The sequence below is a fragment of the Silurus aristotelis genome (genome assembly GCF_946808225.1).
Source record: "Silurus aristotelis genome assembly, chromosome: 7".
Classification (NCBI taxonomy): Eukaryota; Metazoa; Chordata; class Actinopteri; order Siluriformes; family Siluridae; genus Silurus; species Silurus aristotelis.
In genome coordinates, this window is record NC_139580.1 from 11,464,536 (window position 1) to 11,491,874 (window position 27,339).

At 37.0% G+C, this 27,339-nt stretch overlaps 1 protein-coding gene and 1 pseudogene across 6 annotated transcripts in view; both read left to right on the forward strand.

Moving 5' to 3' along the window:
- LOC310728999 (protocadherin alpha-C2-like) overlaps window positions 1-27,339 on the forward strand; it is a 60,206-nt gene that overhangs the window by 5,052 nt on the left and 27,815 nt on the right. The window contains exon 2 of one of the 5 annotated variants that reach the window (XM_083546913.1): window positions 366-2,747. The exons of 1 other annotated variant lie outside the window; for it this stretch is intronic. In XM_083546913.1, coding sequence (XP_083403039.1) covers window positions 366-2,747 — 2,382 coding nt within the window. Of the gene's footprint in view, window positions 1-365; window positions 2,748-4,990; window positions 7,507-18,275; window positions 20,815-22,486; window positions 25,027-27,339 lie in introns of those variants that run through there. 3 more of the 5 variants (XM_083546918.1, XM_083546916.1, XM_083546917.1) reach the window with 3 other exon arrangements.
- LOC310729035 (protocadherin alpha-6 pseudogene) lies at window positions 11,361-14,382 on the forward strand (annotated as a pseudogene). The gene has a single exon. The product of its transcript is annotated as a protocadherin alpha-6 pseudogene (transcript).

Genomic DNA, 27,339 nt, shown 5'->3' on the forward strand with positions numbered 1-27,339 from the left:
ATAAGCAACACAACCCAAAATTGATAAAAAAAATACTAAACAATTTATTTTTCTGTCGACAAATGCTTAATTGTGTAAAGGTAATCTAAACGTAGAACACAAAGGAAAAGTAACTAACGCCGGTTGTTTCTTTGTGAATATAAAATGGACTCTTGGTGTCGCTGCAGACCGTGAAACAACAATCCGCCATCTTCTAAGGTACCTCCTATCGAGTGATTAAGCGAGAAGCATAGAGGAAAAGGGCGCTTTGTTTCTACGAGAATGAAATGGTGGGCTCACAATGTCGGGCTGGCTCCATGTAGAGCTTTTAATATGTAGAATATTGCTGTAGGAATTTTACGGAATTGTTTGTCTTATTTTCTCAGACTGCGTTCGCTGCAATGGGATTCCCTGTTCAAAAAGAGAGGATTTGGATTTGGTTCGTTGCTTTATTGTGTTTATCTGGCTTCTGCACGTCGCAGATATCTTACTCTGTATTGGAGGAAGCCATACAAGGAACATTTGTTGGAAATATCGCAAAGGACTTAAACGTAAATGTACTGGAACTGGAGTCAAGGGGATTGCAGATTGTATCGACGCACAGTAAGAGGTATTTTGATGTAAATCTAAAAACCGGAGTGCTCTTTGTCAGTGAGAAAATAGACAGAGAGGACCTCTGTAGTAATGTAGCAAAGTGTTTACTGACTATTGAAGTCATCTTTAATAATCCTCTCAATCTCCATAGAATAGAGGTAAATATTATAGATATAAATGACAATGCACCGTTTTTTCATAAAATGTCATTCGATATTAATATCACGGAGTCAGCATACACTGGGGAAAGATTTCCATTACCAGTAGCCAAAGATGCAGACATAGGAATCAACTCAGTGAAAAGTTACAAGCTGAGCCAGAATGAGCATTTCACTTTGGATGTACAGAGTGGAGAACAGACGGTGTCTGCTGAGTTAATGCTACAGAAGTCATTAGACAGAGAGAAACAGCCTGTGATTCGGTTAACTCTGACAGCTGTAGACGGAGGAAAACCCCCCCGATCTGGAACGGCGATCGTTGTCATTCATATCCTGGATGTAAATGATAACAATCCTACATTTAACAAACAGCTTTATAAGGTGCGTGTTTTAGAAAATACTCTACCTGGGACGGTACTGTTAAAACTTACAGCTACAGATTTAGACGAGGGTGTAAATGGTGAAATTGTTTATTCACTGATAGAGCGAGATAGTTCAACAACATCTGGTTTATTCGCGATAGACAAAGACAGTGGTGAAATAACAGTTCAGGGCAATTTAGATTACGAAGAAAATCATGCGCTTGAAATCCGTGCGCAAGCCACTGATCGAGGCCATTCGCCACGAAGCACTCACTGTAAAGTCCTAATAGAAGTAATTGACGTTAATGATAATACACCAGTAATTTCCCTTACATCTCTTATGAATACAATTAGAGAGGATTCTGCTCCAGGATCAGTAGTTGCTTTATTGACGGTCACAGATCCAGACAGCGAAAAAAACGGTGTTGCTAAACTATATATATCGGAGTCTGAAAAGTTTAATCTAAAGTCTTCATATAAAAATTATTATTCCTTAGTTGTTTATGGTTCGTTGGACAGAGAACGTGTGTCACAATATAATATCACTATAACAGCCATCGATGAAGGGACTCCACGTCTCTCCAGTACTACTGTCATTACTGTACATGTATCGGATGTAAATGACAATGTCCCACGTTTTCCACAGTCCATCATTAATTTGTATGTAAAAGAGAACAGTCAGGTTGGAGCTTTTATCTATACAGTATCTGCGTTTGATCCTGATGCTGGTGATAATGCAAGGATTTCTTATTCATTACTGGAAAGCTCAAAAAAAATTCTTGTATCATCTATAATAAACATAAACCCTGAAAGTGGAGATATTCACAGTTTGCAGTCATTTAATTATGAGGAAATGAAAACATTTCAGTTTAAAGTTCAAGCCACAGACTCTGGTGTTCCTCCACTGAGCAGTAATGTGACTGTGAATATTTTTATCCTGGATGAGAATGACAACCGTCCGGGGATTCTTGCTCCTTACTCTGATCATGGATCTGTTCATACTGAGATCATTCCCTATTCTGCTGAAGCGGGCTACTTTGTGGCCAAGATCAGAGCTGTAGATGCAGATTCGGGATATAATGCACTGCTTTCTTATTACATCTCTGAACCTAAAGGAAACAACCTCTTCCGAATTGGGACCAGCAATGGAGAGATCAGGACTAAAAGGAGAATGAGTGACAATGACCTAAAAACTCACCCATTGGTCATTTTGGTGTCTGATAATGGAGAGCCCACACTGTCAGCCACTGTGTCTATTGATGTTGTGGTTTCTGAGAACACAGGTGACTTAAAGACTCAGTTCAAAAGTGTACCAATAAAAGAGGACAGTTATTCGGATTTAAACATGTATTTGCTGATTGCCATTGTGTCAGTGTCAGTAATATTTTTACTGAGTTTGTTTAGTTTTATAGCTGTAAAATGCTGCAGGGCAGATGGCAGTTTCAGCAAATACAGTGCCCCAGTGATCACCACACATCCAGATGGGAGCTGGTCTTACTCTAAGTCTACACAGCAGTATGATGTGTGTTTTAGTTCTGACACACTGAAGAGTGATGTGGTGGTTTTTCCTGCACCATTTCCACCTGCAGATGCTGATTTAATCAGTATAAATGGAGGAGAGACATTTAACCAAACACAAACACTTAAAGAGAAGGTAAGATCTGTGGTCATTAATCTTTTGTAGAATATGTTTATACTTTATTTATGACTTAAACGTTACATGCTAATTCCTATTTACTTAAATTAAATTTCTTGGCCCAATGACAATGATTTGCTGTCCATGATCTTAAAAGCATTATCACAATCACAACAACCCACTTCATGTTTTGATTTCATTTATTTCTTGTATCATTTCTTGTCTTTCTCACTCGGTGGAAGCAAATTATAAATTGCTGTTAAAGGTTGTAATTACCTTGTCATTATCTGAAAGAGAGTGACTTTGGAGCAATTGAATTGTATAAAGTTGACAGATCAATCTTTATTCAAAAATATATTTTATACACTATATATTACCAAAAGAGTAGAAATTTTTTATTTAATCAAATTTTTAGGTTCAGGTTCTTGTTTTTTGTCCTGTTGGTCAATGATTGGATTTTTAACAGCTTTTTTTCTTAATTTATTCCATTGGGATTAAATGTGGTTTTAAGATTAGCCTATACTGCAAAAATTCCCCATGTCAGGAACTTCCTTGGCTGGTCCATATCCCTCATAGGTATGACCAATTTTTTTACGATTAAAATACTACTACTACTACTACTACTACTACTACTACTACTACTACTACTACTACTTTTAATAATAATAATAATGTTCCCTATTTTGCTAAAGCAGACTACTTTGTGGCCAAGATCAGAGCTGTAGATGCAGATTCTGGACATTATACACTGCTTTCTTATCACATCTCTAAACATAAAGCAAACAACCTCTTCCGAATTGGAACCAGCAGTGGAGAGATCACCCACTAGTACAGTAAAACCAGTTACTGTAGTTTTGGCAAAGGAATGTTGTCCCATTTGTGTCTGATGCAGGATTCGACCTGATCAATTATTTATCTTTATTGTCATATATCTTGTTTCACACCAGAACTGCACCAGAACTGAGGGGCTCCAAGATTATAAGCATTCAATGTTGATTTAGCCCTTGTCTAATGTGCAGAGATAATTCTTTAGATCCTTTGAATCTTGTTGAGGAACATTATTCTGAAAATTTTCTACAACTTGTAAAATGTAATCTAATCTAATCTAATTGTTTGCAACATATTCCTTCAGCTGTTTCTTTATAATAACACATTTTTCGAGTCTTTTGTTGTCAATGTTCCAACTTGATTGGGACTTGTTGCAGCCATCAAGTTTAAAATTACCTTGAAGTTTCCCTAAAATGTCACATTTTCTCAGTTAAACATTTGTTTAAACACATTTCCCATGTTCAGTTTTAAATAAAAGAATGTTTCATGAGCTGTAAACATCACTGCACGCTCTCTCTTTTTTTACATACAACACCATGTCCCACCTTTCAGAATTGAGTTGTACAATTGTTTACTTAAAATTCTGTCATTAATTTCATTATGCTCTCTTTAGTATAAAAATGTGCATTACTAATTGCTTACCAATGAATTTATACTTATCAGATGTTTGAGATTACTTTGTTAGTGCTGCGGTTTCTAAAGCGTTCATGTAATTTGTCTTTTGTGACCCTTCATATATATGTATATATATATATATATATATATATATATATATATATATATATATATATATATATATATATATATATATATATATATATATATATATATATTTTTTTTTTATTATTATTATTATTTTTTTTCTTAATTTAATTATAGCTTATATGATTGAAAATAATATATAATAAATATAAAATATTATATTTATGATAGCAGTTTAACATGTGTTTTGCTTTGTTGTAGATTATTGAGATTGCTATTTATTTAAAGGTATAATTATATAATTTCTTCTTCTACACATGATGTTGTGGTCTTGAGTTGCGCCTGCTGTAAACGTAAAGGGGATGTGCTCCGTCTGGAAGACCGCTTGGTCCTGATGTAGCCATGGTACATTTATACAGTTTAAGGATTGTTCCGCCAGACGTTTGTTTTCTGCTATATGAATTTATGTTCGCCAGTCCTCGGTGTTGATGTAAAATGGCCTCAACAGTGGCAGATGGATTTTTTATATGGCTGTGGTTTCACTGCTTTTACATTGCTGGATCATCGCTGAGGGGCACTTACTGGTTTGCAAATATTAAGGGTTGATTCGACAAATGCTTCAAATCAACCGAGAAAAACTGTAATATCGGAACAATTTGTACTTCTCCACACGATGTCGCTATCTTTCCACTCTGAAAATAATTTCTCGGTCTTGTGACGCCTCCGTTTACGTAAAGGGGGATGTGTTCTGTAGGGCAGACCGCTTTGTTCTGAACTCGCGATGGTGCACCTATGTAGTTTAATAATCGTTCAACTGGATGCTTGTTTTCTCCTTTATGGATTTGGTTTCGGCAGTTCTCGATGTTGATGTAAAATGGCATCAACAGGGGCAGACGGATTTTTTATATGGTTGTGGTTTTCACTGCTTCTATACTGCTGGAGCACCGCGGAGGCGCAAATCGTGTATTCGTTGCCAGAGGAGGCGAAAGCTGGTACTGTAATCGGAAATGTATCGAAGGATTTAAATATTAATATACAGGATTTTGAACGACGTGGATTACAGCTTGTAACAGCAAACAATGAAAGGTATTTCGAATTAAATATGAAGACGGGCTTACTTCAAGTTAAGGATAGAGTTGACAGAGAAGCTTTATGTGAACAAAGACCGAAATGTTCTTTAGGTTTGGAAATAATTGTCCATTCGCCATTAAACATTTATCGTTTTGAAGTGAACGTCTTAGATATCAATGACAATCAGCCAACTTTTCGTTTACCAGTGATGGAGTTAAATATTGTGGAGTCAGCGTTTCCAGGAGAGAGATTACCGTTACTTAACGCGTTTGACGCAGACATAGGCAGTAACTCGGTAAAAAGCTACAAGCTAAATCAAAATGATTTATTTTCTTTGGATGTGCAGAGTAGCAGAGATCAGAGTTTGTCTCCGGAATTAATGCTACAAAAACCATTAGACCGAGAGACGCAGTCTGTAATCCACTTAACTTTAACTGCAGTAGACGGGGGGAAACCTCCACAATCCGGCTCAATGAGAATTATTGTGAATGTTGAGGATGTTAATGATAACATTCCAGTTTTCAGTAAGTCTCTGTATAAAACTCGCGTACAGGAGAATGCACCTGCGGGTTCAGTCGTAGTTAGAGTACAAGCAAGTGATAAGGATGAGGGTCTTAATGGTGAGATAGTTTATGACTTTTATAAACAGGACGACGACCAAGACCTCAGTGTATTTTCTATAAATCCAGAAACTGGAGAAATCATAATAAAAGATGAGCTTGACCATGAACGGAAAAGCGCGTTCGAAATTCGGATAGAGGCTAAAGACAAAGGACATAAACCAAGGACTGCACACTGTAAAGTATTAGTCGAAGTTATCGATGTTAATGATAATATACCGGAAATATCTGTTACGTCTTTAGTAAGCATGTTACAAGAGGACGCTCAGATTGACACAACTGTCGGTATGATAACGGCGATAGATAATGATAGTGGTAAAAACGGTCAAGTAAACTTGAAAATTACCGGACTTGTTCCATTTAGGGTCCAGAATTCATATAAAAATTATTACATATTAGTTGTGGATGGACCTCTCGACAGAGAGACGACATCCCAGTATAATATCACTATCACGGCTACGGATGAAGGGACCCCACCTCTTTCAAGCACAGCTGCCATTACTGTAGACATTTCTGATGTGAATGACAACGCACCACGGTTTCCACAGACCTCAATCAATGTATATGTAAAAGAGAACAGTCAGGTTGGGGCTGTTTTTTATACAATATCTGCGTTTGATCCTGATATTGGTGATAATGCTAGAATTTCTTATTCCTTACTGGAAAACTCCAAAAGTATTCTTCTATCATCTATGATAAACATAAACCATGAAAGTGGAGATATTCACAGTTTGCAGTCATTTAATTATGAGAAAATGAAAACATTTCAGTTTAAACTAGAAGCCACAGACTCTGGTGTTCCTCCACTGAGCAGTAATGTGACTGTGAATGTTTTTATCCTGGATGAAAATGACAACAGTCCTGGGATTCTTGCTCCTTACTCTGATCATGGATCTGTTCACACTGAGATCATTCCCTATGCTTCTGAAGCGGGCTACTTTGTTGCCAAGATCAGAGCTGTAGATGCAGATTCTGGATATAATGCACTACTTTCTTATCACATCTCTGAACCTAAAGGAAACAACCTCTTCCGGATTGGGACCAGCAATGGAGAGCTCAGAACTAAGAGGAGAATGAGTGACAATGACCTAAAAACTCACCCACTTGTCATTTTGGTGTCTGATAATGGAGAGCCCTCACTGTCAGCCACTGTGTCTATTGATGTTGTGGTTTCTGAGAACACAGATGACATAAAGACTCAGTTCAAAACTGCACCTACAAAAGAGGACAGTTATTCGGATCTAAACATGTATTTGCTGATTGCCATTGTGTTAGTTTCAGTGATATTTTTACTGAGCCTGATCAGTCTAATAGCTGTAAAATGCTTCAGGACAAATGGCAGTTTCAGCAAATACAGTGCCCCAGTGATCACCACACATCCTGATGGAAGCTGGTCTTACTCAAAATCCACACAGCAGTATGATGTGTGTTTTAGTTCTGACACACTCAAAAGTGACGTCATGGTTTTCCCTGCACCATTTCCACCTGCAGATGCTGACTTGATCAGTATAAATGGAGGATACACTTTGAACAAAACACATACACTTAAAGAGAAGGTAAGATCTTTCTTTAATCTTTTGTGGCATATGATTATACTTTATTTACAATCAGACATTAAGTCAAATTCTTACTTCGCACATATTACTTTTTCTGGACTAATGATTATCCCATAGTTTTATATTTCATGTAAATTTAAAACTATGGGATATTGTTTGACTGGAATCTTTAAATGTATTTTTCTCAATTTTCCCCCAAAGGGATAAAATGTGGTTGCAAAATGTATACTCTATAAACAGCCAGAATATTTACCATGTCAAGAGTTTAATAATATAATATTAGTAAAAGTAGTAAGTACTTTTTTTAGTAATAGTACTATAATTTTTTTAATACAATTGTTGAAGTGTTTTTTCCATTATGACATTATGTATTGAATAAAATAGCAGAATTTCGCCATTCGCAGTTGTACAATTATAATATTTTTTAAAGCTCCTCCCATCAGGCATGTTTTGGAGATGTGATGAGTCTGGGTTTATAGTTTCACCATTAGTAAATTAGCTTTTGTTGCTTTTATGGCCGTTGTTGCTGATGTTTTTCAAAGATACATGTGACACTTCCGATTATGGCTGCTTTGACGGTGAGTTGTGTCATTTTGTGGATGTTTGCTCAAGGTAGAGTGTAGTAGATGTGCGGATTGCATAGATTATTTTGGAGGAAGTAAGATGAGAAACAGAAATTTAGCAAAGGATTTAAATCTAAATCGTCAAGACCTTGGGATTTTAGAAAAACATGGTTTTTACACATTAAAGAAAGAATAGACTGAGACAAGGTCTGCAAACGAGACACAAAATGTTCATTGGAACTAGAGGCACTTGTTAACTCGCTATTAAATATGTATCATTTTCAACGTTTCCTTTGTCTAAAACAGAATGTAATATTTCCGAATCAGAATTTCCTGGGGAGAGATATCTTTCTCCAAGTGCATCTGATGTAGATGTGGGCAATCACGCAATAATGAGTTACAAGCTAAGCCAGAATTAACACTTTTCTCTGGATGAACTGAGCAATGAGCAATGAGCAATGAACAAGAAAAAGTCTGTGATTCAGTTCATACTCACTGCTGTAGATGGAGGAAAACCGTCCAGATCTGGAACATTTTAAATAGTAATTAATGTTGAAGATGTAAATTGTAAAGTTACAGTTTTTAGTATGTTTTGTTTATAAGCCTGTGTCACTGAATTGAACTGGGACAAAAGAAATCGTTCCTGGCATTTTGGCCCAGACTTGCCCACTAAATTTCATTACAAATACTACCCATATTTGCATGCCCTTAAATATGTATACCAACTCCTATTCCATAAAAGCACTAAAGTCAATTAGTAATAGGTAGGAAATAATGAGGGTAGACACATTAAAAACTTTTAAAAAGTATAATTAAAGTATAATTTATTATTACAATAAAAATAAAATCCACATTGATAAATCCCAAAACTAGTTATGGCATTCATTTTGTGTATGTCTGTGTGTTTGAGGGAGAAAGATAAGAGACTAGATAAATTGTTGATTATAAATAATGTTAAATTATAAAGCAATGTATCAGACACACTTAAAAAACGAAAAAAAAAACACTTTTAGCTCAACAGAGAAACATCAAAAACTAGTTTAAAGATCTGCTATTTGTCTTAGCCAGCGTGCACAATGTATAAACTAGCTGCTCTGACCTTCTTATGTTAAAACTGAGACATTATAGCATGGGTAACTACTCCTGTGGACATAAATGTAAAAAGCCAAACTCATGTAGTCACAGAGCAAAGCGTGTCATTAATTTAGTGCAGTTTGTTTACCATTATTTTGTGTTTTTGGCTCAGTTTTATCAAGTGGTATCAACGCGTATTACAAAGCCTAAGTGTTCTAAAAACAGTTCTGCTTAAAGCAGCTCCACACTCACTTCTCCCTCAACTCTCTCAAGAAGTCAAGAAGCTTTTATTATTATATCAAACATATATAGCTGACGCAGAACACAGTGAAATGAGACAACATTCCTCCAGAACCCTGTTGCTACATTGAACAACATAAAGCTACGGTGCAGTTCCCAAACCAGGCAATGATGCAGCTGTTTAGGATGCTCTCAAAGGTCCCTCTGTAGAATGTAGTCAAGATGGGGGAGGGAGATGAGCTTTCCTCAGCCTTCTCAGAAATTAGAGTTGCTGCTGGGCTTCCATGGTGATGGAGCTGGTGTTAAGTGACGAAGTGAAGTTCTCTGCCAGATGAATACCAAGGAATTTGGTTCTCTTGATGATCTCCAAGGAGGATTCATTGATGATCAGTGAAGAATGGTCGATCTGTGTTCTCCTGAAGTCAACAACCATCACTTTAATTTGTCAACGTTCAGAGACAGGTTGCTGGCTTTACACCAGGCTGTTAACTGTTGCACCTCCTCTATGTATGCTGACTCATCTTTCTTGCTGATGGGACCAGCCATTGTCATGTCATCAGCAAACTTGATGATGTGGTTTGAGCTGTGCAAATACGAGTCTTGGCAGTTTAATAGCTGTAAAATGCTACCAGACAGCCGGCAGTTTTAGCAAATACAGTGCCCAAGTAATCACTACAAATCCTAAAGCTGGTCTTACTGTAAGTCTACACAGCAGTATGACGTTTGTTTAAGCTTGGACACACTGAATAGCGATGTTGTGGTTTTCCCCGCACCATTTCCGCTTGTGGACGCTGAAATAATAAGTAGAAATGATGGAAGACTTTCAGCAGAACACAGTCTATTCTTTCATGAAAGTTTAAAATGGAAAAAAACTTGTACATTTATAATTACAATATAAACAATATAAACTGTCCTTACATTCATTAGATATTTATTAGCTCTCTAAAGTATAAAAATGCAAATGCATTGCTTACCGATTAATTTATTCATATCAGTTTGTTAAGATGGTTGGTACGGCGTGTTTTACGTAATTTGGCGTTCATATCAGTTAAGAGTTATTGGGTGTCTTTGTCCATGGTGCTGAAATTTAATTCCAGCATATACCAATATCTATCTTTCTTTCTTTCTTTCTTTCTTTCTTTCTTTCTTTCTTTCTTTCTTTCTTTCTTTCTTTCTTTCTAATAATGTAGGAAACAGCATACACTCGTACACAATCAATTAAATAAATGTACAAAAACATTCGCAATTTGATCAAAGCAACAAGAAATGTTCTTATGATGTTCACAAATGACTAAATAATGTGGTGGTTGAACAAGTAGTTTTGAGAATTTCATTCCTAAACTGAAAAACGCTCCAAAGCAACTGAGAAAAACTGCATGAACCTTTATTTGGCAACAGAGCAAAACACAAAATTACAATTTCTGAAAATGGATAAACAACCAAGAAACAAACAGACACTAATGCAGTACAGTAAAAGTATGAATCCTGTCAGGTCTCTTCAGATCAATTTAATTCAAATATGCAATCAAATAAATGAATTTGTGCTTTAGAAATTCATAGATGCCATACATAAGGAAGTAAAATTTTGTGCATTTTTAATCATTGTAATCCAAACTATAGTTTATATCAAGAAATACTGAAATTGTGCACTGTCATACTGACAACATGACTAACCATTTTGACGATCTTGTTTGTGATCAGTGACAAAGGGACTTTTCATTTTGATAGGAATTAGATGTTAATTGACACAAATATTTACTTTTGAGAGATATGTTAAGGATTTTGTGGTTTGTACACATTGTTTTGAGAATGCACTTGAGGTTTGCAAATATAAAGAATGATTAGACAAATGATCCAAAGCGACTGAGAAAAACGGTAATATCTGAACAATTTGTAATTCTCCACACGATGTCGCTATCTTTCCACTCTGAAAATAAATTCTCGGTTTTGTGACGCCTCCGTTTACGTAAAGGGGGATGTGTTCTGTAGGGCAGACCGCTTTGTTCTGAACTCGCGATGGTGCACCTATGGAGTTTAACAATCGTTCAACTGGATGCTTGTTTTCTGCTTTATGGATTTGGTTTCGGCAGTTCTCGGTGTTGATGTAAAATGGCATCAACAGGGGCAGACGGATTTTTTATATGGTTGTGGTTTTCACTGCTTCTATACTGCTGGAGCACCGCGCAGGCGCAAATCTTGTATTCGTTGCCAGAGGAGGCGAAAACTGGTACTGTAATCGGAAATGTATCGAAGGATTTAAATATTAATATACAGGATTTTGAACGACGTGGTGTTCATCTCGTTTCGGAAGACAGTAAAAGGTATTTTGATTTAAATACAAAGACGGGTGTTCTTCAAGTTAAGGATAGAATTGACAGGGAAGCTTTATGTGAACAAAGACCGAAATGTTCTTTATCTTTGGAAATTATTGTTAATTCGCCACTAAACATTTACCGAATTGAAGTCAATATATTAGATATTAACGACAATCAGCCAATATTTCAGCCACCGGAAATTGACTTAATTATTGCCGAGTCAGCGTTTCCAGGAGAGAGATTCCCGTTACAAAATGCGTTTGACGCAGACATAGGCAGTAACTCGATAAAAAGCTACAAGCTAAATCAAAATGATTTTTTTTCTTTGGATGTACAGAGCAGCAGAGAACAGAGTGTCTCTACGGAATTAGTACTTCAAAAGTCATTAGACCGAGAAACGCAGTCTGTAATCCACTTAACTTTGACTGCTATAGATGGAGGAAAACCCCCACAATCTGGGTCATGCAGAATTATTGTGAATGTTGAGGATGTTAATGATAACAATCCAGTTTTTAGTAAATCTCTGTATAAAACTCGCGTACAAGAGAATGCACCTGTGGGTACCGTCGTAGTTAGAGTACAAGCAAGTGATCAGGATGAGGGTCTTAATGGTGAGATCGTTTATGACTTTTATAGACAAGGCAACGACCAAGACCTTAGTGTATTTTCTTTAAATCCAGACACTGGAGAAATCGTAATAAAAGGTGAGCTTGACTATGAAAAAAAAAGTGCATTTGAAATTCGGGTCCAAGCTAAAGACAAAGGACATAAACCAAGGGCTGCACACTGCAAAGTATTAGTTGAAGTAAATGATATGAATGATAATATACCGGAAATATCTGTTACCTCTTTAGTGAGCGTGGTAAAAGAGGACGCTCAGCTTGACACAACTGTCGGTATGATAACGGTGATAGACAATGATAGTGGTAAAAACGGCCAAGTAAACTTGAAAATCACCGGACTTGTTCCATTTAGGGTCCAGAATTCATATAAAAATTATTACACATTAGTTGTCGATGGACCTCTCGACAGAGAGACGACATCCCAGTATAATATCACTATTACAGCTATTGATGAAGGGACCCCACCTCTCTCAAGCACATCTTTCATTACTGTACAAGTTTCTGATGTTAATGACAATGCACCACATTTTCCAGAGTCGTCAATCAATGTGTATTTAAAAGAGAACAGTCAGGTTGGAACTGTGTTTTATACAATATCTGCTTCTGATCCTGATGTTGGTGATAATGCTCAAATATCTTATTCATTACTAGAAAAATCTAAAAGCTTTCCTCTCTCATCCATAATAAATATAAACCCAGAAAGTGGAGATATTCACAGTTTGCAGTCATTTAACTATGAAGAAATGAAAACATTTCAGTTTACAGTTCAAGCTACCGACTCTGGTGTTCCTCCACTGAGCAGTAATGTGACTGTGAATGTTTTTATCCTGGATGAAAATGACAACAGTCCTGGGATTCTTGTTCCTTACTCTGATCATGGATCTGTTTACTCTGAGAACATTCCCTATTCTGCTGAAGCGGGCTACTTTGTTGCCAAAATCAGAGCTGTAGATGCAGATTCCGGATATAATGCACTGCTTTCTTATCACATCTCTGAACCCAAAGGAAACAACCTCTTCCGGATAGGAACCAGCAGTGGAGAGATCAGGACTAAAAGGAGAATGAGTGACAATGACCTAAAAACTCACCCACTGGTCATTTTCGTGTCTGATCATGGAGAGCCCTCACTGTCAACCACTGTGTCTTTTGATGTGTCTGTGTCTGAGCACACGGGTGACATAAAGACTCAGTTCAAACATGCCCCAATAAAAGAGGACAGTTTCTCAGATTTAAACATGTATTTGCTGATTGCCATTGTGTCAGTTTCAGTAATATTTTTACTGACTGTGATCAGTTTAATTGCAGTTAAATGCTGCAGGACTGACAGTAGTTTCAGCAGATACAGGCCCCCAGTGATCAACACACATCCTGATGGAAGCTGGTCTTACTCCAAATCCACACAGCAGTATGACGTGTGTTTTAGCTCGGACACACTAAAGAGTGATGTAGTGGTTTTTCCTGCACAAATTCTGCCTTCCGATGCAGAGCTGATAAGTATCAATGAAGGGGATGCTTTTAACAAAACTCAGACGCTTCCTACTAATGGAAAGGTAAGAATGAAATAGTGTTATTTTTTTGACATTTTTCAACATATGTCTAATTTTTTAACATATATCTAATTTTCAACATATGTTTATTCACTGGTGAAGTTTAAATAAATAATCTAAAAAATAAAATACAATAAAACTATATTGCATTTTGTCAGGCAAGGGAAATAAGTCTCACCTCTTGCAAATTTTGTATCCATGGTCTTTGGCATATATACATTTGTTTAAATTAAAAAGTAACCATTTGGGTGGAAAAGGTTCTTTGTGGATGTATAGCAGGTGAAACCAGTTGATGCTCTAAATGCCTTATTCTGCATTCGTGATATAATGATTTTGTCAGCGATTTTCCCCTGCTCCATGATTGGTTTTGCAAAGCACATGGCCTCTAATAGTGCACGTTTTCACTTCCATTTTTATGTAACCAAGTGTGACCAGGAACAGAAATCTAGCAAAGGATTTAAATCTAAATCTTTGAGACAATGGGATTTTAGAAAAACAGGGATTTTACACATAAAAAAATAATAGACTATAGTATGCGTGGTGCTGAAGACATTGATGTGTGAAGTGAGTACGAGTGTGTGTTGCGTCTGGGTTGTACAGATCAGTAACACAGTTCTGTGTGTGTGTGTGTGTGTGTGTGTGTGTGTGTGTGTGTGTGTGTGTGTGTGTGTGTGTGTATGAGTTTTAGTTTAGTTCTGTGTTGAGTAGCCTGATGGCTTAAGGGAAGAAACTGTTGCACAGTCTGGATGTGGTGGCCTAAATGCTTTAGAACTGCTTCCCTTGTGGCAAAAGGATGAAGAGTGTGTGTGAGGGGTTTATGGGGTCATCCGCAATGCTGTTGGCTTTGCGGATGCAGTGTGTGGTGTAAATGTCTGTGATAGAGGGGGAGAGACTCTGATGATCTTCTCATCTGTCCTCACTATCCTCTGAAGGGTCTTGCGATCCAAGACGGTGCAGGATGGGGGGAGGGAGATGGGCTTACGTTAGCCTTTTTAGAAAGTAGAGATGCTGCTGGGCTTTCTTGGTGATGGAGCTGATGTTGAGCGACAAAGTGAAGTTCTCCGTAAGATGAATACCAAGGAATTTGGTGCTCTTGAAGATCTCCACAGATAATTCATTGATGATCAGTGAATTCACCTGAAATCAACAACATCTCTTTAATTTTGTCAATGTTTAGAGACAGGTTGCTGGCTTTACACCAGGCTGTTAACTGTTGTACCTCCTCTATGTATGCTGACTCATCTTTCTTGCTGATGGGACCAGCCATGGTCATGTCATCAGCGAACTTGATGATGTGGTTTGAGCTGTGCATTGCTACACAGTCGTAAGTCAGCAGAGTGAACAGCAGTGGACTGAGCACACAGCAATGAGGGGCCCCAGTGCTCACTGTGGTGGTGCTGGAGATGCTGTTCCCGATCCAGACTGACTGAGGTCTCTCAGTCAGGAAGTACAGAATGCAGTTACAGAGAGAGGTGTTTTAATCAGGTGCTGAGGGAGGATTGTGTTAAATGCTGAGCTAAAGTCTATGAACAGCATTTGTACATATGAGTCCTTAATGTCCAGGTGGGTGAGGGCCAGATGAAGGGTTGTGGAAAATGGTTTGGATGATATGCAACTGTGGAATGGTTTGGACGATATGCAAACTGCATGGGGTCCAGTGAGGGTGGAAGCTGGGTCTCATGATGAGCCTCTCAAAGCACTTCATCACGATGGATGTGAATGCGACGAGGCGATAGTCATTGAGGCAGGACACTGTAGACTTTTTCGGCACGGGGACCATGGACGTCATCTTGAGGCACATAGGAACAACGGTGCTGCTTATGGAGATGTTGAAGATGTCAGTAAAGACATCTGCTAGCTGTTCTGCACATTCCCTGAGCACTCTGCCAGGAATGTTGTCTGGTCCAGCAGACTTCCGTAGGTTCACTGTTTTCCTCACTTTAGCTGTGTTTAGACAGAGCACCTGGTCACTGGGAGGAGGGGTGGTCTTCCTCGCTGCCATGTTGTTCTGCACCTCGATCTGGCTGTAGAAGATGTTCAGTGCATCTGGGAGGGAGGCGTCATGAGTGGGTGATGTTGTCTTATAGTTTGTGATCGCCTGGATGCCCTGCCACATGTGCCCGCTTCGCCTCTCTGATGGCACAGAACAGATTGGCCCTTGCTATCATTAAGGCCATCTTGTCCACTGCTCTGAAGGCAAAGTCTCCATCTTCATCCTTCTCTCTGTGCTTTTGACTCATTCTTCAGCGTCTGTCTGTCCGCTGTTTTTTTTTCGTGCAATTTCTATGCGCCTCCCTTGCGTTTCTTCTCCATCTCTGACTATTTTGACAGATACACACTGACCTACACGCTCGCAGAGATCACAAAAGGGGAGTTGTTTTAAGGTGTGATTGGGTCAGTCCAATGTCAATAAAACAAAAAAACAACAAAAAAAAAAATTGGCTGCTGATTTAATGTCTCATGGGGCGATCTTTTTGGGAAAAAAAACCCTACGCTGACTTTTTAGACAAATACATTACACCACCGCAAAGACCCCACCGCCATTAACTAATTAAGCAGAAAAAAATAGGCTGATAAGAGTTTTCTCGGCCGATCAGACCCTTACAAAATGAGATGTATCGGCCTAAAAAGTATGTCGGTCAAGCAGGAAAGTGCCCGGTCTGCCAGATGGCCAGTCCGCCCCTGCCGTGTTAACGAAAATTCTCCACGTGTTACATCTGTTATTTCGATTTAAGCTACTGATATTGACAATGGTACAAACAACGAAGTGGTTTATTCTTTTGCAAATCAAATCAACGACGATCATGTTGAACCATTTTCAATTGACACCGAAACAGGACCGATCGCCATTGTTTCAGTTTGTGATATTTTTTAATGAGCTTTGTCAGTTTATTAGCTGTAAAATGCTACCGGGCAGCCGGCAGTTTTAGCAAATACAGTGCCCCAGTGATCACGACACATCCCGAAGAAAGCTGGTTTTACTGTAAGTTTACACATCAGTATGACGTTTGTTTCAGCTTGGACACACTGAATAGCGATGTTGTGGTTTTGCCCGCACCATTTCCGCTTGCGGACGCTGAAATAATAAGTAGAAATTATACAAACTATTTTAGCAGGTCCCCTGGTGGTCTAGTGGTTAAGATGCAGCGCTCCCACCGCTGCCACCCGGTCAGGGAACCATCCCCAGCCACTCTTAGTGCCGGTCCCAAGCCCGGATAAATTGGGGAGGGTTGCGTTAGGAAGGGCATCCATCGTAAAACATGTGCCAAATCAAACGTGCGGAGGATCCGCTGTGGCGACCCCTAACGGGAGAAGCCGAAAAGAAATACAAACTATTTTAGCAGAACACAGTCTATTCTTTAATGGAAGTTTAAAATTGAAAATAACTTGTACATTTATATTAACAATAATTTTCTGTTCTTAGATTCATTAGATATTTATTAGCTCTCCAAAGTATAAAAATGCAAATGCATTGCTTACCAATTAATTTATTAATATCAGTTTGTTAAGATTGTTGGTACGGCGTGTTTTACGTAATTTGGCGTTCATGTCAGATTGTTCAAGAGTGATTGGGTGTCTTTGTCCATGGTGCTGAAATTTAATTCCAGCATATACCACGATCTATCTTTCTTTCTTTCTTTCTTTCTTTCTTTCTTTCTTTCTTTCTTTCTTTCTTTCTTTCTTTCTTTCTTTCTTTCTTTCTTTCTTTCTTTCTTTCTAATAATGTAGGAAACAGCAGACACTCGTACACATTCAATTAAATAAATGTACAAAAGCATTCACAATTTTAAAGCAACAAGAAATGTTCTTATGATGAGCACAAATGACTAAATGATGTGGCGGTTGAACAAGCAGTTTTGAGAATTTTATTCCTAATCTGAAAACTGAGAATAACTGCAGGTACCTTTATAACAGAGCAAAACACAAAATTACAATTTCTGAAAATGGATAAACAACCAAGAAACAAACAGACACTAATATAGTACAGTAAAAGTATGAATCCTGTGGGGTCTCTTCAGATCAGTATAAATCAAATGTGCAATCAAATAAGTGAATTTGTGCTTCTTAAATTTATAGATGCCGTACAGTAGGAAGTGAAATTGTGCACTGTCATACTGACAACATGGCTAACCATTTTGACGATCTTGTTTGTGAACAATGACAAAGGGACTTTTCATTTTGATGGATATTAGATGTTCATTGACACAAATATTTACTTTTGAGAGATGTACTAAGGTTTTTGTGGTTTGTACACATTGTTTTGAGAATGCACTTGAGGTTTGCAAATATTAAGGATCATTAGACAAATGCTCCAAAGCAACTGAGAAAAACGGTAATATCTGAACAATTTGTAATTCTCCACACGATGTCGCTATCTTTCCACTCTGAAAATAAATTCTCGGTTTTGTGACGCCTCCGTTTACGTAAAGGGGGATGTGTTCTGTAGGGCAGACCGCTTTGTTCTGAACTCGCGATGGTGCACCTATGGAGTTTAATAATCGTTCAACTGGATGCTAGTTATCTGCTTTATGGATTTGGTTTCGGCAGTTCTCGGTGTTGATGTAAAATGGCATCAACAGGGGCAGACGGATTTTTTATATGGTTGTGGTTTTCACTGCTTCTATACTGCTGGAGCACCGCGGAGGCGCAAATCTTGTATTCGTTGCCAGAGGAGGCGAAAACTGGTACTGTAATCGGAAATGTATCGAAGGATTTAAATATTAATATACAGGATTTTGAACGACGTGGTGTTCATCTCGTTTCGGAAGACAGTAAAAGGTATTTTGATTTAAATACAAAGACGGGTGTTCTTCAAGTTAAGGATAGAATTGACAGAGAAGCTTTATGTGAACAAAGACCGAAATGTTCTTCATCTTTGGAAATTATTGTCAATTCGCCACTAAACGTTTACCGAATTGAAGTCAATATATTAGATATTAACGACAATCAGCCAATATTTCAGCCACCGGAAATTGACTTAATTATTGCCGAGTCAGCGTTTCCAGGAGAGAGATTCCCGTTACAAAATGCGTTTGACGCAGACATAGGCAGTAACTCGATAAAAAGCTACAAGCTAAATCAAAATGATTTTTTTTCTTTGGATGTACAGAGTAGCAGAGAACAGAGTGTGTCTACGGAATTAGTACTTCAAAAGTCATTAGACCGAGAAACGCAGTCTGTAATCCACTTAACTTTGACTGCTATAGATGGAGGAAAACCCCCACAATCTGGGTCATGCAGAATTATTGTGAATGTTAAGGATGTTAATGATAACAATCCAGTTTTTAGTAAATCTCTTTATAAAACTCGCGTACAAGAGAATGCACCTGCGGGTTCAGTCGTAGTTAGAGTACAAGCAAGTGATCAGGATGAGGGTCTTAATGGTGAGATCGTTTATGACTTTTATAGACAAGGCAACGACCAAGACCTTAGTGTATTTTCTTTAAATCCAGACACTGGAGAAATCGTAATAAAAGGTGAGCTTGACTATGAAAAAAAAAGTGCATTTGAAATTCGGGTCCAAGCTAAAGACAAAGGACATAATCCAAGGGCTGCACACTGCAAAGTATTAGTTGAAGTAAATGATATGAATGATAATATACCGGAAATATCTGTTACCTCTTTAGTGAGCGTGGTAAAAGAGGACGCTCAGCTTGACACAATTGTCGGTATGATAACGGTGATAGACAATGATAGTGGTAAAAACGGCCAAGTAAACTTGAAAATCACCGGACTTGTTCCATTTAGGGTCCAGAATTCATATAAAAATTATTACACATTAGTTGTCGATGGACCTCTCGACAGAGAGACGACATCCCAGTATAATATCACTATTACAGCTATTGATGAAGGGACCCCACCTCTCTCAAGCACATCTGTCATTACTGTACAAGTTTCTGATGTTAATGACAATGCACCACATTTTCCAGAGTCCTCAATAAATGTATATTTAAAAGAGAACAGTCAGGTTGGAACTGTGTTTTATACAATATCTGCTTCTGATCCTGATGTTGGTGATAATGCTAAAATATCTTATTCATTACTAGAAAAATCTAAAAGCTTTCCTCTCTCATCCATAATAAACATAAACCCAGAAAGTGGAGATATTCACAGTTTGCAGTCATTTAACTATGAAGAAATGAAAACATTTCAGTTTAAAGTTCAAGCTACCGACTCTGGTGTTCCTCCACTGAGCAGTAATGTGACTGTGAATGTTTTTATCCTGGATGAAAATGACAACAGTCCTGGGATTCTTGTTCCTTACTCTGATCATGAATCTGTTTACTCTGAAAACATTCCCTATTCTGCTGAAGCGGGCTACTTTGTGGCCAAAATCAGAGCTGTAGATGCAGATTCCGGATATAATGCACTGCTTTCTTATCACATCTCTGAACCTAAAGGAAACAACCTCTTCCGGATAGGAACCAGCAGTGGAGAGATCAGGACTAAAAGGAGAATGAGTGACAATGACCTAAAAACTCACCCACTGGTCATTTTGGTGTCTGATCATGGAGAGCCCTCACTGTCAACCACTGTGTCTTTTGATGTGTCTGTGTCTGAGCACACGGGTGACATAAAGACTCAGTTCAAACATGCCCCAATAAAAGAGGACAGTTTCTCAGATTTAAACATGTATTTGCTGATTGCCATTGTGTCAGTTTCCGTAATATTTTTACTGACTGTGATCAGTTTAATAGCAGTTAAATGCTGCAGATCTGACAGTAGTTTCAGCAGATACAGGACCCCAGTGATCAACACACATCCTGATGGAAGCTGGTCTTACTCCAAATCCACACAGCAGTATGACGTGTGTTTTAGCTCGGACACACTAAAGAGTGATGTAGTGGTTTTTCCTGCACAAATTCTGCCTTCCGATGCAGAGCTGATAAGTATCAATGAAGGGGATGCTTTTAACAAAACTCAGACGCTTCCTACTAATGGAAAGGTAAGAATGAAATAGTGTTATTTTTTGTGCTATTGCAACATATGTTTAATCACTGGTGAAGTTTAAATAAATAATATAAAAAATAAAATACAATAAAACTACAGTTCATTTTGTCAGGCAAGGGAAATAAGTCTCACCTCTTGCAAATTTTGTCTCTACTGTCTTTGACATATACACACACACACACATATATATATATATATATATATATATATATATATATATATATATATATATATATATATATATATATATATATATATATATATATATATATATATATATATATATATATATATATATATATATATATATATATATATATATATATATATACATTTGTTTAAATTGAAAAGTAACCTTTTGGGTGGAAAAAGTCCTTTGTGGATGTATAGCAGGTGAAACCAGTTGATGCTCTAAATGCCGTATTATGCATTAATGATTTAATGAATTTATCAGCGATTTTCCCTTGCTCCATCAGTGGAATTGCAAAGCACTTAGGTAACCAAGTGTGTTTGTTGTGTATGTGTTCTCTTCTGTATGTATTTAGTTCATTCATACTGTTATTGGGTTTCCTGCTCACGTGTCTCTCATTTACAATAGTTCTCCAATTGTAAGTGTTTGTATAAATATCCCTGTATGTTAGTAATGTCTATAGTAACTCATCTAGTTTGCTGCGATTACCCAGGCATTTATTTTCGTAAACTCAAAATATGTAGGATTAAATGTGAGTCTGACGGGTTGTAATGAATAGTTTTTAAAGACAAATTGTGTAACATCATTGAAACATTCAAATAGTTTATGCTCAATATAGGGTGCTGAATAGTCCACGTATATTCCATGGCTGAGTGAAATGTGGTGGAGGATTGAAATGAACAGCTCATGTTTAATTTTAATGAATGATAGTTATGCAAAAATAAATAAACAAATAATACTGAAGGAACTGAATGATCATAGGGGTAAATGTTCTTTTTACTTGTCACATGTACCTAACATTACAGTAATTTTTTTCTTCACATATCCCAGCAATGTTAGGAAGCTAGGGTCAAAGTGCAGGGTCAGCCATGATACAGCACTTCTAAAACACAGGGGGTTAAGTGTCTTAAGGGTTAAACCAGGCAATGGCAGTTTGGTGATACAGGGGCTTAAAACCCTGACCATCCTGTCAGTAACCCGGAGCCTTAAACTCTCAGCTACCACTTCCGCCATGTCTTGTAAATTATTCCAAAATTATTTTTAATCAAATTCAAGGAGATTTTGTTAAATGTTACAAAAATATTTTTAATATTAAAAGCATATGAATTTGTTTATTATGTCCCAGTAGTGCATCAAGAAAATATCTTGCAATTCTCAGTCCAGTTTCATATAGGTCTCTGCAAACTTAAGATGTAAACGTTAGATGTCTGCATAAAAAAAGATTTGAGGAATGTTATGCATGGGTTTTTTTTTTAAGCAAACACAGATTTCAGAAATACAAAATAAGAAATCATTGAACATTTATTTGGAAAGTTTGGAATCTGTCATTTGGAACCGTTGGTGTTAATACATCCTATTTTTCATTATTAAATATAATATATAAAATATATATCCGATATTTATGCATATAGTTAAAGGCTATAGTTGTCCACATGATGTCACTAGCCTCCCACTCTACGTTATTGAGTTCCTTCTCACTTTGTTCCGCCTTTCTCGAGGCAGGGCATGTTATCTTCCAGACGGCTTTGTTTGAATACGCCATTGTGCCTGGCTGCTGTTTAAATACGGACAAAATACATTTCTCAACTACGGGAATGTATATGTATATTTTTCTTGACAGTGCTACTGTAATTCCCTAAAATGAGTGCGTCGTCGGGTCAAATATTTCAGACGTGGATGTGTTTATCGCTCCTTCTTCACTTTTGGAGATTTGTGAATGGACAGGTTGTGTATCACATAGCGGAAGAAGCATCTCCAGGCACAATAGTTGGAAATTTGGCAAAGGAATTAAATCTGAACGTTCATGATCTTGAGAGCCGAGGATTCCATATTGCTACCGAAGCTTATAGCAGGTATTTTGATCTTAACCGGAAAACCGGTGTTCTCAGTGTTAAAGAAACAGTTAACAGAGAAGAGCTTTGTGAACGCAGCACAATCTGCTCTATTGCGCTAGAAGCAGTCGCTAAGTCACCGCTAAATATTTATAGGTTTGAGGTGAACGTTTTGGATATTAACGACAATTCACCAATATTTCGGCAGACCGAATGGATGTTAAATATTTCAGAGTTAGCATCTCAAGGGGAGAGATTTGCATTACCGAGTGCATATGATGCAGACGTGGGAAGCAATTCGATAAATAACTACAAGCTGAGTCAAAACGAACACTTTTCGCTGGATGTACATAGCGGAGAGCAGGAGGTTTCAGCCGAGTTAGTACTGCAGAAAGCTTTAGACCGAGAAAAGCAGCCCGTGATCCATCTCACACTGACTGCTTTGGATGAAGGAAAACCTCAAAGATCTGGAACGATTCTTGTTATTATAAATATAGTAGATATTAATGACAACGTTCCTGTGTTCAGTAAATCACTGTATAAAGCGCGAGTTAACGAGAATGCCCCACCAGGTACTCCTGTGATTAAAGTGCATGCCAGTGATTTGGATGAGGGGGTTAACGGAGAAATTACATATACTATTATTAACCACGATAGAGATAAAAATCTGAATGCATTCTCAATAAATCCGGAAACCGGCGAAGTTGTAGTGACGGGTGACGTAGATTATGAAAAGAAAAATGCGCTTGAACTTCGAGTGCAGGCAAAGGACAAGGGTAACAATCCAAGAGCGGCAATGTGTAAAATTCTCGTAGAAATCATTGATATTAACGATAACGTTCCGGAAATATCCGTGACATCATTAGTTGACATTATTAAAGAGGATACTCCAATTGACACAATGGTAGGGATGATAACTGTTATCGATAACGATGCGGATAAAAACGGTCAGGTAATACTCAACATTATTGGATCCGTTCCATTTAAGATCCAAAAGTCATATAAGAATTATTATACCTTAGTTGTAAATGGACCTCTCGACAGAGAAAGTGCGTCTCAATTTAACATCACTATCACAGCTACTGATAAAGGAACCCCACCTCTCTCTAGCATAGTTGTCTTTACCGTACACGTCTCTGATGTAAACGATAACGCGCCGCGCTTTCCTGAGCCCTTTATAAATTTTTATATAAAAGAGAACAGTCAGGTTGGAGCTTTTATTTATACAGTATCTGCTTTTGATCTTGATGCTGGTGATAATGCAAGGATTTCTTATTCATTACTGGAAAGCTCAAAAAGAATTATTGTATCATCTATGATAAACATAAACCCTGAAAGTGGAGATATTCACAGTTTGCAGTCATTTAATTATGAGGAAATGAAAACATTTCAGTTTAAAGTTCAAGCCACAGACTCTGGTGTTCCTCCACTGAGCAGTAACGTGACTGTGAATGTTTTTATACTGGATGAAAATGACAACAGTCCTGGGATTCTCGCTCCTTACGCTGACCATGGATCTGTTCATTCTGAGATCATTCCCTATTCTGCTGAAGCGGGCTACTTCGTGGCGAAGATCAGAGCTGTAGATGCAGATTCGGGATATAATGCACTGCTTTCTTATCACATCTCTGAACCTAAAGGAAACAACCTCTTTCGAATTGGGACCAGCAATGGAGAGATCAGGACTAAAAGGAGAATGAGTGACAATGACCTAAAAACTCACCCATTGGTTATTTTGGTTTCTGATAATGGAGAGCCCACACTGTCAGCCACTGTGTCTATTGATGTTGTGGTTTCTGAGAGCACGGGTGACATAAAGACTCAGTTCAAAAATGTCCCAAAAAAAGAGGACAGTTATTCGGATCTAAACATGTATTTGCTGATTGCCATTGTGTCAGTGTCAGTAATATTTTTACTGAGTTTGTTTAGTTTAATAGCTGTAAAATGCTGCAGGGCAGATGGCAGTTTCAGCAAATACAGTGCCCCAGTGATCACCACACATCCAGATGGGAGCTGGTCTTACTCTAAGTCTACACAGCAGTATGACGTGTGTTTTAGTTCTGACACACTGAAGAGTGATGTGGTGGTTTTTCCTGCATCATTTCCACCTCCAGATGCTGATCTGATCAGTATAAATGGAGGAGAGACATTTAACCAAACACAAACACTTCTAAATAAGGAGAAGGTAAGATCCTGTGGTCTCAGGTCCTTAAATTATTTTGATGTACTGTGAGATCTAAATATTGCTGAGTTTGCTGTGATTGGTTACTAGATGGTTACTAGATGGCTGCTTGGTTTTATTGTACTTCTCTTCATATGCCTAGTGCATAAACTAAACATATAGCTTTCTTTTTGTATCAGTTGAAGTCATGTATATTAATTGTTGCTTACTGTAACAAATAGCAAAAACAAATAATAATAATTATTATTTTATATTCATTATTATTATTATTATTATTATTATTATTATTATTATTAATGTTTTTAATGACAGCAGTGATTAATGGATTTTTTTCTTTATTTTTTTGTAAAACATTTATTGCTTGAGAAACAATTAAGCTTATTGTATGTAGATTTTTATATATATTTTCATATATTGTCTTTTGTTTTGAGAGATGCTAAAAAAATGTTTGGACTTTGATTCATGATTTATTTTTTTCTGTGATTTTGCTTTATTTCTTATAGTTTATTTAGTTCATTACCATCAGAAAGGTGTATACTCTGAGATTATTTTATATGTTCTTTTAAAATATCACAAAAACACTTGGTTTCACAATAGAGTTGTTTTACGGGGTGCACTGCTCATGTGCTTTGTCCCTCATACCTGATGAAAATGGTGATCTGATGAGAAGGTCTTTCACATGGGCCATGCAAATGGATTATGTGTGTGTAACATTTGAATCATCTGCTTTCGGGTTGCTGGATTGCAAACATATATATATATATATTATGTACAATGTTATAATATTATGCACAATGGATATTCTGACCGCTTTTGATGGAGGAAAACCTCCCCAAACGAGTACATTGCAGATAGTGGTAAATGTCCCAGATGTTAAAGACAATGTCGCTGTTTTTAACAGATCTAAAGGAACAGTTGTGATTAATCTGAATGCGACCTATGCAAATGAGGGATTGAATGGTCAAATGGTCAATTTTTTTGGTTAACCAGAATAGTGAAACAGAGGATAGAAACAGAGGCATCTTCAACATTGACTCAATTTCAGGAGAGAATACTGTACAGGGGGATCGACTACGAGATACAAAATGTGTATGAAATCCATACTCAGGCTAAAGTCAAAGGATTGACTCCTCAATCTGCCCACTGGAAAATATTTATTGACATTGTAGATATAAACAATAATGCTCCTGAAGTCTTGTTGACATCTCAAATAAATGTTGTAGTGAACTTTGATCAGTTTAATAGCTGTAAAATGCTGCAGAACTGACAGTAGTTTCAGCAAATACATCACACCAGTGATCACCACACATCCAGATGGAAGCTGGTATCACTCTAAATCCACTCACGCAATATGATGTGTGTTTTAGTTCTGACATACTGAAAAGTGATGTAGTGGTTTTCCTGCACAATTTCCACCTGCAGATGCTGAATTGATAAGTATTAATAATTAAGACATGTTTAGCCGAACCCAAACACTTCTTAATAAAAGGAAGGTAAGATCTTTGTTTAAAAATAATTATTTGAAGATTTTTTTTCATGTTGTATATTTTTTTACTTTCATTCAAAATACTCTTACAAGTACTATAGTTTTTGTGAAGTGTACATTTTTTGGCTCATGTTTTATTATAATTACTAAATACTTCACATATCAATTCCCCATTTTTCTCTTCAGTTGTAGTTTCCTTGGCTTATATATAGTAGTTTTGTTTAAGATCAATTGTATCTACTTGCAATATATTTTTATAAACTTAATTGATTTCAAATAGAACAACTTTAAGTACATTTATTATCATTTAAGCGCCCTACATTTTTGATGTTTCTAAAATATGCTTAGCTGGTATAAATGAAGATTGTACCAGTTATGTCTTAAGATTATTTTTTTGTGTGTGTAATAAGTGTAGCTGATCTTTTATATCATTGATTATAATCACTGGTATATTTACATATTTTAAGTAGATTGTTCACACTGACTCTATTGTAGTTTTAATGCACTACAAATATTGCATTAAGAGTAAAAATTACAGTTTAAGTGTATTTGTTATGTTTTGTAAAAGTTCAATGAAAATGTATTTTAATTTTACTACAAAAAATGTGTTAAGTATTCTTTCCAAGGATGCACAAGTATAAGTTAAGTACATATTAGAATAAAAGTCTCATTACATTACTCTACTTATTATTTAGATTAGAAGATAATTACTTGATGATGAAAATGATTGCTTAATATATTTATAACATTAGAAGTTGGTATATATGTGTGAGTGAATTAATATGTAAAAATATTTTTCAAGATATCTTACTTTTGAAAAGCAGTACACG